The 19,167-nt window shown below is 37.4% G+C and overlaps 5 protein-coding genes and 1 long non-coding RNA gene across 8 annotated transcripts; 1 reads left to right on the top strand and 5 right to left on the bottom strand.

Annotated features, from left to right (window-relative positions):
- Positions 1-1,218: 1,218 nt before the first annotated feature.
- Positions 1,219-3,370, bottom strand: HtrA2 (HTRA2-related serine protease). Of its 2 annotated transcripts, none has more exons than XM_011149200.3 (7): positions 2,935-3,370; positions 2,684-2,813; positions 2,362-2,448; positions 2,085-2,279; positions 1,832-1,982; positions 1,592-1,754; positions 1,219-1,509 (listed from the first exon to the last, which is right to left on the bottom strand). In XM_011149200.3, the coding sequence occupies exons 1-7, from the start codon at positions 3,330-3,332 to the stop codon at positions 1,347-1,349; spliced, it is 1,287 nt and encodes a 428-aa protein (XP_011147502.1). In that variant the 5' UTR covers positions 3,333-3,370; the 3' UTR covers positions 1,219-1,346. The 2 variants fall into 2 exon arrangements, with proteins under 2 accessions (XP_011147502.1, XP_011147503.1); XM_011149201.3 differs by having other exon boundaries at positions 2,690-2,813.
- Positions 3,371-4,028: 658 nt separating this feature from the next.
- On the bottom strand, positions 4,029-5,597 carry LOC105188005 (neurophysin 1). Its single transcript, XM_011149198.3, has 3 exons — positions 5,200-5,597; positions 4,722-4,926; positions 4,029-4,385 (listed from the first exon to the last, which is right to left on the bottom strand). The coding sequence occupies exons 1-3, from the start codon at positions 5,323-5,325 to the stop codon at positions 4,264-4,266; spliced, it is 453 nt and encodes a 150-aa protein (XP_011147500.1). The 5' UTR covers positions 5,326-5,597; the 3' UTR covers positions 4,029-4,263.
- Positions 5,598-5,629: 32 nt separating this feature from the next.
- On the bottom strand, positions 5,630-7,667 carry LOC105188004 (zinc finger CCHC domain-containing protein 4). The gene is made up of 4 exons (XM_011149197.3): positions 7,444-7,667; positions 6,814-7,358; positions 6,001-6,700; positions 5,630-5,941 (listed from the first exon to the last, which is right to left on the bottom strand). The coding sequence occupies exons 1-4, from the start codon at positions 7,508-7,510 to the stop codon at positions 5,694-5,696; spliced, it is 1,560 nt and encodes a 519-aa protein (XP_011147499.1). The 5' UTR covers positions 7,511-7,667; the 3' UTR covers positions 5,630-5,693.
- A 222-nt stretch (positions 7,668-7,889) lies between these two features.
- On the bottom strand, positions 7,890-15,955 carry sp3 (phosphatidylinositide phosphatase spermathreecae). 2 transcript variants are annotated; one of them, XM_011149195.3, is made up of 13 exons: positions 15,683-15,955; positions 15,036-15,412; positions 14,695-14,958; positions 14,294-14,448; positions 14,028-14,200; positions 13,762-13,954; positions 13,328-13,655; positions 13,165-13,235; positions 12,745-12,969; positions 12,083-12,304; positions 11,667-11,980; positions 11,383-11,592; positions 7,890-11,301 (listed from the first exon to the last, which is right to left on the bottom strand). In XM_011149195.3, exons 1-13 carry the CDS (start codon positions 15,777-15,779, stop codon positions 10,307-10,309), a joined length of 3,624 nt encoding a protein of 1,207 aa, XP_011147497.1. In that variant the 5' UTR covers positions 15,780-15,955; the 3' UTR covers positions 7,890-10,306. The 2 variants fall into 2 exon arrangements, with proteins under 2 accessions (XP_011147497.1, XP_011147498.1); XM_011149196.3 differs by lacking the exon at positions 12,745-12,969.
- On the top strand, positions 15,925-16,708 carry LOC109504286 (uncharacterized). Its single transcript, XR_002162968.2, has 2 exons — positions 15,925-16,058; positions 16,154-16,708. It is a non-coding gene; the product is annotated as an uncharacterized LOC109504286 (long non-coding RNA).
- A 56-nt stretch (positions 16,709-16,764) lies between these two features.
- On the bottom strand, positions 16,765-19,093 carry Ublcp1 (Ubiquitin-like domain-containing C-terminal domain phosphatase 1). The gene is made up of 2 exons (XM_011149194.3): positions 18,758-19,093; positions 16,765-18,366 (listed from the first exon to the last, which is right to left on the bottom strand). The coding sequence occupies exons 1-2, from the start codon at positions 18,993-18,995 to the stop codon at positions 17,555-17,557; spliced, it is 1,050 nt and encodes a 349-aa protein (XP_011147496.1). The 5' UTR covers positions 18,996-19,093; the 3' UTR covers positions 16,765-17,554.
- Between the last annotated feature and the right edge of the window lie 74 nt (positions 19,094-19,167).

The raw sequence follows: 19,167 nt of genomic DNA, 5'->3' as shown, positions 1-19,167 counted from the left end.
ATTTATCGGTATGTGACATGCGAGATCGCGGTTGTCCGTGGTGTCCCGAGAGAGCTCGAAAAGAGGCATCGTCAAGCAGCCATCGTTATCGCCTCCTTCTCTTCCTCCTTTCGCCAGTCCTTTCGGTGTTATGTCCCGGCAAGACGACCTCTTAGAATTCCAACAAGATGCACGCGTCCGTGGACAGTAAAATCCGTCCCCGGAAAAATCGCCGCGCCGGTGGAAGCCGCGCGCGCGGACCACACCCACGCACACCGCAAGTCGCCCGCACCGAGATCCGGCCACATATTTGCGGAGGTCGTCTTATGTCGTAAACAACATAAACATAATGCAGCCGAGCCGGTGGACCACACCCGGCGCGCGTATGCGCTAGCCGCGTGCACATGTATGCGTGCATACGTACACGCATACGAGGGGGAAAGGGGGACATACACGCTGGCGTATCGCAACGAGGACTAGCACACACGACATGACATCGCTCTTCGTAGCGACCGAAAAATGCCGGCGAATAAGGCAAGCGATAAATGAACGCTTTCTCGCTTGATAAATCGCCGAAGCTGGCATAAGTCAGTAAGTGGCCTTTTATCGTGTATATTTAAATTAAAACGGGTGTACAACCAAAAGGCGTGCTGGCGCTGCTCGATGGTGTGACTGATGAGCCGGCGCACCGGAATGCCAGTTTTAAACTACGCCAAACGATGAACGTAGTGCTCGCACTTGTAAGTTGCAGTCCTTTCTCGAAAGAACGCGATACGCAATATTGAAGGCACTCTGATTCAACGTGTCATCGGAGGCGAAAAATGCGGAACAAGTAAATATACGTACATATAAAGCATTAATCATTAATAAATATATATATATAGATAATATATATATATATATTATCTATATATATATATATTATATATATATATATCGTCCTATCGTCCTACACACACACACACACACACACACACACACACACACACACACACACACACACACACACACACACACGCACGCACGCACGCGCACACACACACACACACACACACACACACACACACACACACACACACGCACGCACACACACACACACACACACACACACCACACACACACACCACACACACACACACACACACCACACACACACACACACATATATATATATAGTGCGTGTGTAACAAGAAATATATATAAATATTGCAATATATAAGAAATACTTTCAATTATTTATATTAACAAATAATTTGATTATTATGTCTTTGATTATTATAAATCATACATATGTTTTACAATTTTACCTTGCTTTCCACTTCGCCAGAGTTTTATCCAATCATCACAAAACACTTCGATAAATTCTACTATACTTCTTCAGGAATAGCATCTATATGTAAAATTGATTCTCCTCTTAAAACTTTTAAACGTAATATTCCTGATTGTTCTAGAAGCTTGTATATATCGGCCGAAGACACAACTGGCTCACCGTTAGCATGCGTGATTATATCTCTGGGTTGTAATCCAGCGCTGCAACAGTCGCGCGAATTATTAAATCTGTAGCAGGACGATAGCTCCGATCACTACTTATTAATATTTAATTTTAACTTACTTGTCGGCTGGAGATCCAATTATTACGTTCCACACAAGAACTCCGTGCTTCAAAAACGTATATTTATTATTTTGTTGTATCTCGTTCAAGATGTCGGGCATCAAGGATTGCATGGTGAGGCCTAGATACCTCCTCCTATGTCTATCCTGTTGATCCATTAGGCCTACGAGAAAGGAAATAACGTGCGATCGATATCGTCGTATCACATTGATGAAATAAAGTAACTGTTCACTTTATTACCTTTATTCTTTCTACGCGCTTCCGTTTTCTTTAAAAATTCTTTCGCATAGTCTATAGGTATAGCGAATGATATACCGACCGTCACTTTCATTGCATTGATACCTATTGCTTCTCCATCCAGATTCACTAATGGGCCACCTGAATTTCCAAACTAGAGAAAAGTGTCACTTTGTAATGGTATAACGATACAGTATGATACTTATAATATATGATACGATATTTAATTAATGTTTGTTACTCAATAAAAACTAACAGTAATTGCTGCATCCGTTTGTATGTATCCCATTCGTTTATTGTACAGACCAATTTCACTACTGTTCCTATTTACACTGCTCACTACTCCACTTGTTATACTGTTACTGAGAGCCAGCGGAGAACCAATAGCCACTACAAACTCTCCTGGTCTGATATTGGCTGAGCTGCCTAGTTTCATTACAGGTAATTTGGTCTGTAAAATTAAGTAAACTAATAATGCAATAGATATTTTAAACAACAAATCTCACACATATAAGATAGTAGAATAAAATTACCTTATTTATCCGTACAGTAGCAAGATCACTTTCTATATCAACATCTTCTATCACTCCAATATGTACACTACCATCGTGAAGCCTCACCTATATAATAAAAATAAAAACAAATAAAAATGGTTCCAAACAAGAATAACAAAGCAACAGTTCAATAAATTTCATCGGATAAGAATGAGAAGGACAAGTTTATTTTTTGTTAGTGAACATTTTGAGTATTAAAAAGAATCAGATATATAATTAAAACTTGTTGGAAGAAAATGGAGAAAGGAAACTAGTGCAAAGTGGTATAAGGAATATAAGACAGGATTTTCAGAAGACTCACATTTACCTGCACTGTTGCATTAGGTCTGCTTATTACAACATGAGCATTTGTTAGTATCAAACCATCTTCACTAACAATAAATCCTGATCCGTTACCAGTAGTGGCTGGTTTTCCTGTAAATATATCTATCCTATTTAAGAAATTAGTGATAATTAGTATCTTATAATATTGCAAAATGTTTCGTATATATGTATATATGCATATATATACACACTTTTAATTTGCAATTAAGAACAGCCTGTATATCTTACCTCTTGGTATCTTTAACTTCAATGTATACTACAGACGGTGCACATATCTTCACTACATCTGCTATAAAATTGTATTTGTCTCTATTTTGACTATTACTGGGTGGTTGCGATGAGGTAGCGTGAACAACAGAATATTTGTAGACGTCAAAACTCTTGATTCCCTGCCATATATCATCTTTCCACTTGTATATAGCGTAGCAGAGACCAGAGACAAATACAGTATAGGTTAATAGATTATTCCCTTTCTTTTCGTGTACCTTTCGCTGCTGCTGTTGCTGCGAATGAAGTGGTCGAATTTGTGTGCATGGCTCCGTGAAGACAGTCAGCGTGCATCGTGACAGATTCGTGTGTCTCTTCACCAGGAACGACCACGATAACCGTGACAAGAAAGAGACCATCTTTCATTCACATCGTAACGTATAAATTGTCAGATTCTGTATAAATTGTCAGAATGCTCAGCTCTCTTGGGAGTCAAACGTTTCGTTACGAAATGAATATGCGCAGTCGCATTGAAAACTCATACTTATATGATTTTACTTGAATAACTTTTGTTGACACACCAAATATCATACATTAATTTTGTGATGACTTTGTATGATTTCGAATCCACGCGCCAAATTATTCGAGCATTATCGACAGTTTCCGCTAAACTTCGTACAATCTCGTGTGAAATCGGCTGCTTAAAAATTTGAACGTCGATCGGATGGACCAATAAAAGCGCGTTAAGAGAACTGGATAAAATAAATATATTGTAATTTTCTATGATTATTTATCAAAGATGTATTAAATATTGACAAATATGTCCAAAAATAATACGCTAAAACAAATTATTAAAATGCCAATTAATGATCCATTCAAGGAATGTTCTTGGATAAATTTGCTGTATATTGGCGCGAATGAATTGGTAACTCTGTGATCACGTGATACAATTCAAACAGGATTCCTTTTTCAATGGACGATCGGTTTGGGTCGATCACGACAGGTACGTGTTAAGCGATAATTAGCATCCTACTTATTACGTCTCAATTATGTCTTATAACAACTAAGTTTATTGATTTCATTGAAACAATTAATTATAAACACTGTTGACGATATTGAGGATTCAATGACACGTTTATTTGTTCAAAATTTGTCGACAAAGTACAAGATTCAATATGTCGGCATCGTTTATTCATCGGGTCAAATTGAAGAAAGCTTTATATTGTACTTATGTGATAAATATACATGTTTTTATTATTCGCCTCATCGTTAGCACAATGTTGTATATTTTATGTAAGTTGAGGCAATGAGATGGTTGAATATAAGTGGGAACTAATAAAATTAATTATATTATTGAATTATCTCATGGGAGGCTTCGTTACTCGACAATATCGCACTCAGATCAGCATCCATTTTGCGATCATTGCTAACGACATCAGAAATTCTGCACGATGTATCCATGTGGCAAGAGTCTAGGACAAAATAATACATCTTTATTGTAACATAACTTCCTCATATTTCATGATGGCATCAACAATGTAATCTCCAAAACGGTTTACTTCTAATTGCAAATTATTTTTACCATTATGCAATTGATTACCATTACATTCGAGGGCGTTTCTATTATATAATAAATTTTACTATACTGTTTTAACATTCTGTTGTTATATCATATATATTTAGCTAATAGGATTTCCCTCATTAGTCATAAAATTAGTCATAAAAATTTGATTAGATTAAATCTCTGGAGAGAGATTGTTCCAAAGTTTATTTTTAAATGTTCAATGTTATATAGTGTTTATATTTACCTTGTGAGCAACAAATTCCATTTGTAGCACATCTAGCTGTGTTTCCACGGCACATTGCATAGCCTGCGATGCAAGGTCTAGCATATGGACTTTCCTTTCTGCATCTGTATGTTTCTGGTGTTCCAATGAAGCATCCAATGGTAGGGCCGCAGCAAATGTGAGGCCCAAAGCATTGACCCAGATGATTGGGACCACATGGAGGGCACTGAGTTCAGAGAATATTATAAGGATTAGATTATATCAGAAAGTCATATCGCACATTACAATATATATCAATACAAATTCACGAAGATATTGGTTAGATGAACAATGATTGATTTAACAAAATGATCAGAAATTTTGCTCTGATAATACTTTCTTCTAATAATACGAATTTTGTCAATATTCTACACTCTTTTCAATGCGGGAAAAAATAGATAAATGCAACAATTTTTTAATTATAGAAAAGATATGTTATATGATTTGGAACATTACTCACTTCTCGAGTGACAGTTCCCAAAGAAGGTATAATGTCACCTCTTTTTCCACCGCGAGGACAATTCGTAATTAAACAAGCATAACTTAAGAAAATGAGACTTGCAAAAACGACGAGTTCCCTTAGCATTTTGAGCACAATTCGTCGATTTTGCACAGGCTGATATGTCGACGATCGGAAAGGTACTGTGTACCTCGTGAAACTGCGTCGGTTATTTATATCGTCGAATACTCAGTATTTAAGATTCCAGTGGAGTGTTCGAGTGGACTCCCACTCACAATACAGCACTCTAAAGATTATGGAAATCTGATCTCCATACGAGAATAATAAAAACGTTATAAGAATTGCTCTCTTCCTTATTGCGGATGCTACAGCTTCCTTTTCGTCCTTTTAATCGAATGAGATTTAAAAATGAAATAAAAGATACGAAAAAAAATAATTTGTAGATATATTCATTATTCGTAATACAGATTTGATACATATTTACACAAATTTCGTTATTTTATCGACCGCTTTTGATTTCTATGATCTTTATTTTTTTTCAATTTTGACGTTTTCCTTTTATTAATTACGAGATTCTTCCGTCTAGTAATCATCTTTGAATCTCGAATTTTGGGTTTCTTAACTGCAGATGTTTTTAATTCACTCTCTGCTTTGCGTTTTTTAATTATTTTGCCCTTTTTCACGTCTGTCTTAGCTGTAGTTTCCGTAGAAAGTAAATTGGGACATTCTTTCTCAGTATGACCTGCAATAAAATAAATAATTAGAACTATACAAACTATGTAGGAAGACATCAAAATTTACCCAATTCGTTGCACTTGAAACATTTCCCAACAATATTCGGAACTTGTCCGCATACATGTTCCTGCAACGTACATCTTTTGCACGTTTTGCAATGCATCCAAGTAGGCTTCACGCATCGTTTGCATATTTTACAATGTTTGTATGTTTTACCATTTTTGGAAGTACATTCCTTACACTTCTTACAATGTTTGTTCTCACTGGAGACCCATTTTTCACAATCTTCACAAAATTTGTATCCATCGGACGCAGGAAGCTCCAATAACTTTAACGGTATATTCGTAAAGATCCTCACGGGAGAACTTTGTTTTTTGCCATGTTCTCCTGACACAAATAACGGATGATTTTCATAATCCACTTTGTAATCAGACATCTTCAAATCTTTTAAACCACCAGCCACTGATGGTGGATTACTTTTTTCTTTTATGATATGTTCCATGAAGTATGGGAACATAAACATAATTTTCAAAGAAAAATCGTTATTGTTATTGTTATTTAATTTTTTGTGTAAGTCAAATATTGTTTTTATTGTGTACGACATAGGTTCTACACGTCCTCCAAATGGTGGATCACATATTAAGTATGTGTCTTTCCCTTTATTTTGAGTAATAAAATCTTTGAACACATGAATTGCATCTTTGTTGAAAAAATGGTGATTGAAAAGGTTGTACCAACAATAATCCAGTGGTCCAAAAAAATTATGCTAAAATAATTGAGGAATATATTTATTATAACTATTATAAGTTACTAAAATATATTTTACAATTTGGTATATAACATAATTGGCAACTTTGGTCTCTTTCTAGAAATACTTACAAATCTTCCATCAAGATCTAAAAGGAGAGAGGATATCTTATCTATATGATGCTCAGATATATATTCATATATTCTTGGTGTTCCTACACAAAGGACCTGCTTAGCTCCAAGTTTTAAAAGCATGTTTATTATATCCTTAGTAGATTTCTTGGAGAATAAATATTGAGCTTCCTTCTTCACACTATTTAAAGGTTTTAAAAGCTCTGTTGGATGATGCATCTGATAATCTGTTAAATTCTCTGTCACTTTGTGATTATTGTGCTTATCTTTTTCAGAAATAAGAATTAATTTTTCACAATTATGACAATAACATCTTTTCATCGTAGATTCTGCTTTGATCTCATTGAAACGTATGAACAATTTCTGATGAGGATAACATTGCACAAGCTTCTTCCCTTTTTGCTCCCATTTGCTCTTTTCAGACTTTGACAATTCCTGGCCATATGTTAAATAGAAATTGCATAATTTTCTGTCGCGACAAGCAGAACATGCATAAAATTTTTCTGATTCACCATCAATATATCTATTAAATAGCAATGTTGGTCCTGTGGAGAAGAGGTTAATTGTCTTGGAAGAACAATTTTTAACATAAAACTAATGAACTTGAATGTTTACAGGTATGAAAATTACCGTGTGGGCATTGCGGATGTTTTTTGAGGTCTCCCCATAAACATTCTACACCACGTATGCCGTTCATCCTATTTGATTCCACCACGTAAACAATGCACAGGTAAGCTCACATTGATACATATCACAGATCATTTTCCGGTTTCACAGACAGACGATAAAGGCGCTAATTCTTAAGCCTTTTGCACAATGCCAAGTAACAGGCAATAAAAATAAAAATAGACCAATCACAATAGATTATTCTTGTAATAGTCGATTGTGATTGGTCTATTTTTATTCTTATCGCTTGTTGCCTGGCATTGTGCAAGGGGCCTTACTTCCTGATCTGAATATTTGGCGCTAAATATGAGTTTTAAATGTCTAAAAGTTTCAAATGTCGTATCACTCATTAATTAGTCTTGCGCGATTTCTACTTAGAGGGGAATTTTGTAGAATTGTAAATGATTCAGTCATGGTCCACAAGTTAAATGCTTTTTATTGTTATCTATTCTACAAGTGCACACATTGTCAATGTTTGCTGTTCGGCATATACACAAGAATTTTTTTTTCATTATAATCTCATGAAAACATAATAGCAAATACACGTGTACAAGGCATATATCAAGCCTCTACAGTTTCTACATACAATTGTCTCAATGTGCAAGTTCTTATCCTGCAAAGAAAATAGGTGTATTAGGGAACAATTAATCTTAATTCTTATTTAAAGTACAAATGAAAAGTTTTTTTTTTTCTTTTACATGAATAAATAGAAGTAATTTGTTGAATTTGTAAATTAATCTTTGCCTTCGATAATCAACGATCTGACTTCACACAGAATGTCTTTTTCTGTGGATTCCTTTATTCACCTACGTCTCGTAGGACATTCAATATTACAGCTAAAAATGTGTTAATACATAACGCAGGTTCAATAAGAAACTTGCGTTGAATCTTACATCGTGTTCATTGAACGTACATTAAACAGAGTTCAAATTCAATGTTGTGCTCCCAGATGTAGTTTTTTGTTTTCTTTTTTATTAATGATAACATCAAGCAAACGATAAATTTGCTCAATTTGACGAAATAAAAAATCTTTCATGGGGATACGTACTCAAACACAACCTAACTGTATTCTTATTCTAAAGCGTCCTAAAGCGTCTTTCAGAATACACACATTTCGTGATCCGCCGTGTGTTAGACCCGTGTGTATTCCGTAAGATAGTATCACAGACTATTGTTTACGCAGTAAAAAAAACACTCGCTAAAAATATTAGCTTAGGATCGCTGTAATGTCGATGCTATCCCCAAAACGTTCACGAGAGAAACGAAAATCGTCAGAATGAGATACAATTATTTACATGATCGGACAATGAGAATTGTCTGTATAATTTACGCCGTGGATCGCACCCACAGCGAATGCAAGATTTGCGCAGCATTTGTTTTTTGTGCCTAATTTTTCGTCTACGTCAGGTGGTTTATGTACGCACGGAGGGAGAGAGCATGTCATGCGGTTTCGTAGATATAGCATATACTCCATATAATACTGAACGTTCTCTTATACTGAACTGGCTCTTGAAATACTTTAATTCTGTATAGCTTGTAACAACCTATTAAAGCATCTAAAATTATAACACTAACACAAACGCGATTATACAAATACACAAACTCGCTACTGAGCTCTATCGTGTTACACGTGTAAATCAACTATCACATTCCACATATTCACGGATTTATAACTCATATATAATTAACTCTTTGTATCGAGAGTTAGATTCTCAACTGTTCTATTTGTATTGTTCTCTAATGTCGTCAAAATAATTATATTATTTCCGTGTTATTTCGAAGAATACATACATCTCGAAGAAACTAACAAGCATAATAGTTATATTCGTCTTTGTTCTGGTAACGATGTACGTTTCAAACGCATTTTTATCTCTCTTACTATATATAACTTTGTTATATATATATTTTTTTTTACTAAACTATATTTAAATAATCTCTGTATTTACATAATTGACTACGAAGCTTCATTCTTCGGCTTCCTGTACAAATAAACCGTCTCAATTGCATTTCAAGCGATTCGTATGTTTAATATAAAAATTTACTTACGCGTATATCAATTAAGAAGAAAAAAGATTTCAAAAGAAATTCTTTCCTCTCTCTCTTAGAAACAAGAGAATTTTGTGGTGCGTAAGAATACGAGGCATCAATTGGATTAAAGGAGAAAAAATATTCACATCTCGTTATTTTGTAAAATTCGAATCAGTAGCATTTAACAGGCTAATTTCATGAAGTTGCTATCACAAACATTGTAAAAATACGCCAAGAAATTTCAGCGGATATATAGTAAAATTGATATAGACGCTGTCGAGAAAATAGCGCTGACAGCCCTGACATAATCTCCTAGCAATAAAAAATCGCGCAACATTCGTTAGATCGTCAATTCAATTAATCACAAGTTAATATTGACCATATTGTACTTGGCGTCGTAACGCGTAAAAATTGCATCTATTCCTGCGGCAAGTAGTTTCGTATGTTTCACATCGATATAACGCTACACTCGAGTGAGGTGTGAAAATATGAAATAGGTGCAGTGTGAGATCGAGTCTCATAAGAATCCCCTACAAAATTCGATCGAAACTGTTCGCTACTCTCTACATGATGCTCCCGTCATATTAAATCACGCGCGATCTACGTAGTAAAACTATAATACAATCTCTCAATGCTTTATTCCTCCTTCTCGTTCAAGAGCGCGCGATAACATTTGCGTTGCTGTCGAATGCAAGATTCGAAATTTTCTCGGGAATACACACAATGCGTCAGTAAGCGCCGAATTGATATTTGAGATTGGATCGCGAGAAGAAAGCTGGTCGTTGGAATGATAATATGTTTATAAAGCGATGAGTCTTGATTGACAGGTGGCCCATTTCTCTTGAAGTTTGTGGCGTTCCTCCATGTGATGTTCCGAGAGGTTTCGCAACAGTCCCACGTTGCCTGATTTGAGCTTTCTTGGATCCAAGTTAGCTCCTAACGTTTGAACACCTTTAGCGAACTTCGAGAACGGCGATAGAATGTCCTTAGCTGTCGACGCCACCGGACTGGTGACGCTTGTAATATTCTCTTTGATGGACTTTAAGGCGGATTCGCTCTGTGACGAAGTGATGTTTAACGTCAGATCCTGCTCGGACGCTGATCTCTTCTTCTCGTCCAATCTACTGTCCGTCTGTAGGGTGACGCTCTTGATACCGATTGACAGTTTGTTGTCCATCTCTCCCGTCGAATGACTGATGTTCCTGGAGAACGTCAAGGTCGACGGTGGTAATATCCGTTCTCTGTCCTCGCATAGGCTTTCTCCCACGTCGTACACTGTGATCTCAGGCGTAGTCGCAGCAGTCTTCTGTGGTGAGGCGCTGAGAGTACTGGTGCCGGATCCGATTTGCGGTATCAAGAGCAACGCATCGATCGCCATATCCGGCTTTGAGTCGAGATTCATGTCGTTATGCCTCATCGTGGACAGATTTGTATTTCCATTGCCATCGCAAACCTCACCGTCCATGACATTATTCTTCACGCCCATGATAATACCGATAGACGGGGTGTAAGCTTCCATCAGATGCTTGTCGTGACTGAAGTTCATCGACTTCTTCACGTGAATATGCGTCATTTCGATATTTTCGTCATCGTCGCTACTGCTACTGTCGCTCTTCAGCTTAACATTACCCGAGATATCTCTGTCACCTACGGTAAAGATTGGCTTCGACATTTTTTCCGCTCTCTTGCCGCCTATGCTCTTGGCCAGATCGATCGGTTTCTTCGCGCTAAAACTCTGACTCAGTTTGTTCAACTTGCTAAACTGTTCTGACATATTGCTCAAAGCTTTTGTGCCTGAAAGAGAGAGGGAGAGATACTGATGTTTACACAAAATTTTTAGGTTTCGCAAATAACGGGGATGACTTAAAAACGAACCTGCTGTTTTTAAGGCGAGCAATTGCGTCTCAGACACGTTTCGCGTTAGTTCTGGCAACGATGAAATATCCAACAAGCCGGTAGAGCCTTTAACATTCACCAGTTTACTCTTTCTCTTATCTAACGCGACATTCATGGCCACAGGAACCTTCGGCAAGCCTGCTATTTCCATGGCCACGGAAATAGCTTCGCAAATTGCTTTCAGAGATTCTGAAGAAATTCAAAGATATAGCAAATCGAGAGGTCGATATAACATAATATCGCGACAAAGAATGCATTCTCACCTATGCTCTCCTCTTCGGTTTTAATTACTACCGCCATGTTATTGAAAAATCTTAGATTTGTACTGCGGAACATATGGAAGTAACCGTACTCGCCGTTCACCTTGTAATTGATTCTGATACAGTGATAATGCTTGTTCTTGAAAAACGAGACTGTGTTCTCAGGTTGACCGAATTCAACCAGAACGATGTCATTCAACTGGACTCTCTGATAATTCGTAACTTTGTCGATTTGATCGTCATAATCCGCTATGTAATAACTGTCTCGGGTTAATATCAAGATCGTATCCATCTCTGTTTCCGTTGGATCGCCGGTACTATGAAACAATTCAATTGAAAAACAAATTCAAACATAATTACTAAACATAGACACATAAACATCTATTGCGGCGAATGTTCCACTCCTTATGCATACGTACACAGGATCGGCATCGATCACTCCCCAACTGCCCAGAATAATTTCCGGATCGGGTATCAGCAATTTTTTGCAGTCTTCGATCAGCAGTTTCACGTGAATCGCAGTAGCTGCATTATCCTCTTCCTCGGTGCGCTCTTGAAACACTTCCTCGCTCACCGAATTTCCCAACATCATATCAATTGTCGCTTGTCTATAGACATCCTTAAAGCGATTTAAGTAATATCTGCAAAGACGTTAAGTTTGTACTAAGAGTTGAAAAAAGATTCTAGGCTAAAAGCAGTATTGAGAAAGATCAGAAGTGTGTTCGGCAGATTGTGATCACTATGTATAAGAAATTGTTTAAACGGGAGGAAAGCAGCATCTTTTTTTATGTTTATTCTTCAATTTAAATAATTATAGCAATGAAGCAAAATTGTATTTTCAACGAAACAGGGGAAAAAATATAAGGTCAAGCATGCAAAAGAATTTTGATAGTATAACAGAAATAACTCATCATGCTGACAATAGCATAGTTTTTTTTACGCCACACGATTCAATGCATAATTGAATTAATTTCTGAAGATACATTCTCTCTCTTTCTCTTCCTCTCTCTCTCTCTCTCTCTCTCTCTCTCTCTCTCTATCGTTTTCTTTTCAATAATGAAACGCAGAGCAAGCAACGAACCTTGCCAAATCATATAGGGCAGTGATATAAAGGAAGTCAGGATGAGTAGCAAGTTGAAGTTGTATATTTGGTGGTTTCATAGGTATAAGTTCGAGACAGCAATTATCAAGGATATCTAAATAGTGTGACCAATCGTTGTTCAGTCGATCAACGTCGATTGGATTCCCTAGCAGCGTATCTATCGCCGCCTGACGTAAGTCGTCCGTAAAGTGTTGCTGATAATATCTAAAGGAAAATGAAAGGGCAATTTCAGGGTCCTATAGAATCAACGTGTGTGAATAAGAATATCTAATCTCCGGGGTGTTATTTTCGAGGCGCGATAAACTGTGTTGCTTTTGTTCGTGTCGTGTGAAGGTGTTGTAAACCAAGACAAAAAAATTAAGCGAGTACGAAATGTATACAAAAGGATGAAAGGCACACCTGTTCGCAGAATTCATGCCGTCCTTCATCAATCCGGTAAACTTTCTCTCCCCGGTACGCGTATAATCTCCCTGTAATATAACAGTAGGCTTTGTGAACATTATTCGAAGTAAAATTGGTTGGTCGCTCAACACGATGGTCTTCGAGATGCGATGGTACAGACCTTCAAAGCGTTTGTCCCCGCATACTGCTTGCTAATAATATCCCCATTATTAGCCCAAAGCAACTGAAAAGTCTGTCTTATGTTTGCAGGCAGAATTCCGTCGGGTGGTATTAGTCCTAATTTCGAGAACTGCATTTCCATAACAGCTTTACCCAGAGCGGTTTGCACCACGTTTGTTCTATCTAAGCAATCGATGCAATTCACACGGAATATGCCCTTTTGCATGCATATCGTACCTTGTTTATCGCGCCAGCAGTAACCCATATCTGCCAGCACTGTAGCCAATGCATTAACCAGAATAGACACATTTTCGAAATGCATTCCTCGACTGTGTTAGGCACAAAATTGTTCGAGATACAAAGGTAATTCATGACGATAAATACATGGAACGAGAAGCATGAGGATACAACATTACAACCTGCATCAATACTTACCAGTATTCGTGGAAGTCGAAAGTGGTGTACGTTATGTCCGGGTGATTATAATTAAACACATGATTGCTGTAAGCTTCCCAAATTATTTTTTCTTTGCCGGATTGTTCGACCAAATTGACAATACAAACTGGCCCATATAATGTCAGCTCTTCATTGAAATGCTTTTCAAACGCTACCTGCGTTTCAGCTTCATCTGTGTAACATTCATTATATCAGACCATGAAGCTCTGAAGAATTCTTAAGACCTGACAAATACATCCTTGTACCTTTATCAATTCGTGGTGGAGGTTTGTACTTGTATCCGGGCTGCGACCAATACACTGGCACGCTTCCTCGTACTTGCACGAAAGATACTTGATGATCGTGATACCAAACTAGTTGCTCGGTCTCAACATAATTCGCACATTGGCCATTATCGTCTACTCCGCGTCTCTTATACCTGTATAATGATATATGTTGAGTTTAACATTGACAAAATTGGACTCATGATTGTGAGGAAACAACCATCAAAGATCTCGCTAGTAAAGATTACCTGGTTCCAGCACGGAACCTGCTTCTCCTTGATATGATTGCCAAGTTAAATGTCTCTTGCTGGGGCTGTTCGTCGAAACCCACTTCGACTATACACTTTTCTATTTGAACATATCCTTGAATGATTGGTAATATCCAGCAATTTGCCTTATCTGTCTGCAAAGTAAAAAAGTAGCTTGGATAAATGGATAGTACATATTACATAAAACACAAACGACATATGCTCATTGATTATTGTTATCATAGTTGGCTTCAGATGACAATATATCAATGAGTGAACAAATAAAAATAGATTGTTTTTCTCTTTACAATAAATTTTGCACATTCTATCACGTGCAATTATAATATATAATATAATAGTGCTAACTGTAGATGCAAACATAATTCATAAAAATTGCTAACATTTAAACTGATGATGTCATGTAACATATGTTTATTCCAGAAGAATCTATCATCAACACGTTGCCATAATGGCTTGTTACAGTCGCCTTGGTCCTGTTGGGATTCTGCCATACATTGCTGTTGCAAGCTGTTGGTGATGTCACCAGTTCGGCAGAAGAAGAAAGAGTCAGTTTCAGTAAATATCTTGCTTAACTCTTCCAATATTCTCTTTTCGAATCTTTCTTTATCTTTTACAATGCTTCGTTTTATCACTGTCGACTTCACCTATAGATAGTTTGTAAGTTATATGTCGTAATTATGCAATAATCAAATAGGATGGTATTGTCAATAATTGTCTTTACTTGAGATGTAGCTAATGCAGCAGCTTGTTGTGTGGTGTTCTTTATGGTATTTGTAGCATTCTTGATTGTGCCCCAAGTTTTTGCCAGGGCTGCTTTCTGTGGCACGTCAAACAATCCACCAGCTCCTTTTTTCTTCAACACATATTGGTGTTTCTTACAAGGCAACAGGCCGATATCAGTATTTTCCGTACCGATATGTAAAAACGCGATAGATTTAATCTTGTAGACAACATGACCACCATGTAACTCTCCCGCTGGTGTGACATCCTTTATAAGCATCAAGCGGGGCTCCAATACTGACGCTTGTTCGATCTTGCCTACTATTCCGTAAAACATTCCTAGGCATTCTAGATCCTTCGGTGTGGCCCATTCCCAATCTACAAAAGATCCGTTATTATCTGTAAGATGGAAGTAGTAAATGTCTTGTCATATTAAATCCCAGCACAATATTCGCTCTCATGTCGAACATCAAGAGTCGTATATCGGAAAATGTCATCTGTACATGTCTGTAGAACCGTGTTGCATGACTGTCATTCGCTTAGAGTTGACTCACGCCCGAAAGAGTTTCACAATGTCGAGATCGCTTTTGACAGCGACGCGCTTCGTATGACGCTCGTGTGTCAAACGCGATCGCACGCACATCTCACCTGATTTCGCGGAGAATTCGCCGGTGTACTTATCGCACCAGAGGCTGTACCTCTCCTTCACGAAGATAAAATGAGTATCAGTGCGGAACAGCTCCATTCTTTCGCTTTCCTGCGCTTTGACAGCCGTCAAACGGCATGTGCGACGTTTCCGCGCGGAGACAAAATATCCGCCTACCACCGAACGCTCGCCATGTTGCTCGCCGCGCTCTCACTCCGCTGTCTTTGTTTCCCGATGTGGGAGGCGATGACGACAACGAACGGCCGCTCATACGAAGCGCGAATCAATTGTATTATTCCTCAATGAGCGTGACAATGAAGCAGCCGGTCGTTCGATATTTCGAGATTGTCTCACGATTACGGAGTTGCTCTTGACCTGGTTGGTACTGTGTGAATAATTAAGGCGGGATCTCCTGCCTGACTTTTTTTACGTGTTAGTAAACAATTATAATATATCTAACGCAATATTTTTAGACGCGAAGAATCATGTGAGATCTTCCATAGACGCGGGTATTTCATGAACGAGAATATTTATGTCCATAATATTGCGAGAGATGCAAGGATACTTTGTCTATAATTACTCACTCAATTATTAGATAACGTTGGAGAATACGTACACTTGGAGAAAGACCAGAGTTGGGAAGTGACGCGTTACTGCACAAAAATAATTTTCCCAACCTTGAGAAAAGCATAACTGCTCGTTTATAGACTTATATCTAAGAAATCTCAAAGAGAACATAAATTTCAAGATTAAAAATCGAATTTTTGAATAAGTGAATCTTTATTACAATCACCATGCGGGTGAGGGGATACATTCTTTACATATACAATTTTACACTTTTCCATTCGAGATACATATCTAAAACTTTTCCGAAAAATCGAAGAGGCAATATTTCATATTAAAAAGTTTATAAATTTCCTTTGGACCAATAAGGTCCACCAATGATTGCGTATCTAATGCGTAAAATAGCTAAACGCTGCAGCTTGCGCATAATCAGTGCAGAGAGCGTATTATATCTTAATGGCTGGAATATACCGCATGAAACCTGCATAGAATGCGAGCACATAGGTGTAAAGAATTAAACCGTTTTTACGTCAGGCATCGCGTGAGACTCTGCCCACATTCGTGCTCGCGAACACGCACACAATACAGAGAGTAACATGCGGAAAAATCCTGCACGCACGACGCCGAACACGCAAACCGACATAATAGCATTGATAACCAATGCAATTAAATTACTAATTTTGTTTTTCTAAACATACATATTTCTAGATATCAACGTAAAATCACTCTGATAGATGTGTATTGCTCTGACATGTTCTCGCTTCTTTGAATATGTACGATTAAAAAATTTTAATAATTCAATTGCGCGACACGTTAAAGCTATTATATCAGTCTGTGAACATAAAGTAATGTCATATTAGTGATATTCTTAACGATTACATTGCGTAACGTCATGCGCAGATTTTTTTTAATGACTCTTACAATATGTAGTATAATATAGTATAGTAGTATGATACAACCGATAAATAGTTGACAAATACAAAGAGGCATGTGAAAATATTCGTGTATTCTCATTGAGTCAACATCGTGCATTGTAATCTGGAAATCTTCTTGCAATAACAAGAGACTGGTCTCGATTAAGGTAATCTAATCTCTTCTTATCCTCAGGATGTGTGAGACAGTCTTGTGGCTTTATTTTCCTCGCCTATGATTTCAAAGTGGCCAACAAATGCATCCTTCCGTTATGTACAGTCTTCGAAGTGCTTTGTATTCCTTTCGTCGATCAACATCTTTATCTGCTCTTGCTGCAAGATCTCAGGAAGAAAATCTAGTTTCATCAATAATCTGCGACAATTTTACCACATGATCTTTTACTCGTCGTCGTTAGTATCGTTTTTCTTGACCTTGTATTCTTCCCACTTCCTATGATTGAGAGTCTGAAAGTCGTCGACTTTAGCTATCAGTTCTAGATATTTTGACAACTTCACCAACTCGACATCTTTGACTCTAGTGATGTGTGCGTGCTTGAAAGGTCTTATTCTCAATCCTGATTGTGGATTCATAATGAAGTTCCTTCTAATATCGTCGAACATTATCGTATTCTTCGCAGAGTATTGCTTGTATTTGCCCCAGATAATGCCCAAAGGCTTCACCCCGACGACACCGTACTTCGGTGTGTGCACGGTGATCATGGCGAGGACATCTAAATGAAAGGCTATCTTATAGTTGGGATGATTCGAGACTCCCAACAACTTCATTTTCTCATTGATCCACCTCATACTGGTTGCCGACCAAATGACGATGTCGTAATATTTGTAAGCGCGCGTTAAGAACTCGTGAAGATACGGACGCATCAGTTCCGCTCCACTCTCTGCCACTGACTTGTGATCAAACAAAGTGTAATCTATATCCAGTACAAGCAGCTTCTTACCTTCCCGCAGTGGATTCAACTCTGTGATCATATAACGTTCGATTCGTATCTGAATTTTGCGCAAATTTATCTCAGCTTTTTCAATCTCCACTTCTTCCTCCTCTATATCTAGATCATTTATCACATCAGGTACATTCTCCGGTGCTTGACTAGCTTCTGCAATATCTTCCTCACGTGAGCCCATCAACATTACTTTGTAGCCAGGTTTCAAGTCTAATTTGCCAATGATGTCATCATCCTGGGCTGCTTTACCTAATAAAGGAAAAATAATTATAAAATCCAAAAATCTTATAGGGACAAATCTAAACTATGAACTAAGATCTTTATCAATTTTCTTTCAGTATGTATACCAGTCAAGATATAATGAACAAAATAATTATTCGATAAAATTGTAAATAAGATTATTGAATTTGAAATACCGTATACAAAAAAGTCATTTTCACAATTATGAATAATACTTTTAAGCAAATATCATAAATGACAACAATATGTAAGAAAAATGTAAGTGAAATCTAACATAGTGATTAATGCAATAGCATATATTCGGCTATTTCACAGTGATATACTTAAAAATGCACTTCATTAAAATATTGCATCGATATTTGTTTGTGAAGCAATTCATCTATCAAAGATAAAACATAACCTTTAGATTTGAGATTTAACAGCCTCTGACGCTCAGGACGAACACCCGTCTCCTTGTATATATATTCTTTCAGCGTAAGAACAGTATCTTCTTCCTGAAGATCGAGGATATCGTATTCTTTTCCGCTCCATCTCACCACAATCCTATGTTTACATTCCATTCTCGCGTTTCCTCTCACGTCAATAGAACTAGGTGCATGTGCATCACAAGCCCGAGAGGAGACGCGCACGCGACACATGCACTACATTATCGACGGCATACATTCGATTTGAAAAATCATTTGCATAAGGGAATGTCGATAAAACAATAAAAGAATTTTATTTTTTATGTAATATTCGCCGGAAGACAAAAATCCTCCGAGGTGAAAATATTGCAGCATAGGGCCCACCAGCAGAGCTCTACAAATATAT

This window comes from Harpegnathos saltator, unplaced genomic scaffold (genome assembly GCF_003227715.2).
Source record: "Harpegnathos saltator strain DR-91 unplaced genomic scaffold, Hsal_v8.6 scaffold844, whole genome shotgun sequence".
NCBI lineage: Eukaryota > Metazoa > Arthropoda > Insecta > Hymenoptera > Formicidae > Harpegnathos > Harpegnathos saltator.
The sequence above is the reverse complement of the archived record's forward strand: the minus strand, read 5'-3'. Positions and strand labels throughout refer to the sequence as shown.

Bases quoted from the DNA above. Each gene is read 5' to 3' on its own strand.
- HtrA2 (XM_011149200.3), bottom strand. From the start codon at position 3,332: ATGGTCTCTTTCTTGTCACGGTTATCGTGGTCGTTCCTGGTGAAGAGA. The intron at 2,449-2,683 runs GTGAGTCTTCTG...TTTATTATATAG, and splicing joins ATGCAACAGTGCAGGTAAAT to GTGAGGCTTCACGATGGTAG. The intron at 1,510-1,591 runs GTAAGTTAAAAT...CGACTGTTGCAG, and splicing joins ATTGGATCTCCAGCCGACAA to CGCTGGATTACAACCCAGAG.
- LOC105188005 (XM_011149198.3), bottom strand. From the start codon at position 5,325: ATGCTAAGGGAACTCGTCGTTTTTGCAAGTCTCATTTTCTTAAGTTAT. The intron at 4,927-5,199 runs GTGAGTAATGTT...CTCTGAACTCAG, and splicing joins TGGGAACTGTCACTCGAGAA to TGCCCTCCATGTGGTCCCAA. The intron at 4,386-4,721 runs GTAAATATAAAC...ATTTTGTCCTAG, and splicing joins TGGAATTTGTTGCTCACAAG to ACTCTTGCCACATGGATACA.
- LOC105188004 (XM_011149197.3), bottom strand. From the start codon at position 7,510: ATGAACGGCATACGTGGTGTAGAATGTTTATGGGGAGACCTCAAAAAA. The intron at 7,359-7,443 runs GTAATTTTCATA...TCTTCTCCACAG, and splicing joins ACATCCGCAATGCCCACACG to GACCAACATTGCTATTTAAT. The intron at 5,942-6,000 runs GTAAATTTTGAT...ATTTTATTGCAG, and splicing joins TTTCAAGTGCAACGAATTGG to GTCATACTGAGAAAGAATGT.
- sp3 (XM_011149195.3), bottom strand. From the start codon at position 15,779: ATGGAGCTGTTCCGCACTGATACTCATTTTATCTTCGTGAAGGAGAGG. The intron at 13,656-13,761 runs GTAAGTATTGAT...TGCCTAACACAG, and splicing joins TTCGACTTCCACGAATACTG to TCGAGGAATGCATTTCGAAA. The intron at 12,305-12,744 runs GTTCGTTGCTTG...ACGTCTTTGCAG, and splicing joins GCCCTATATGATTTGGCAAG to ATATTACTTAAATCGCTTTA.
- Ublcp1 (XM_011149194.3), bottom strand. From the start codon at position 18,995: ATGTGTCGCGTGCGCGTCTCCTCTCGGGCTTGTGATGCACATGCACCT. The intron at 18,367-18,757 runs GTTATGTTTTAT...TTCCTTTATTAG, and splicing joins GTTAAATCTCAAATCTAAAG to GTAAAGCAGCCCAGGATGAT.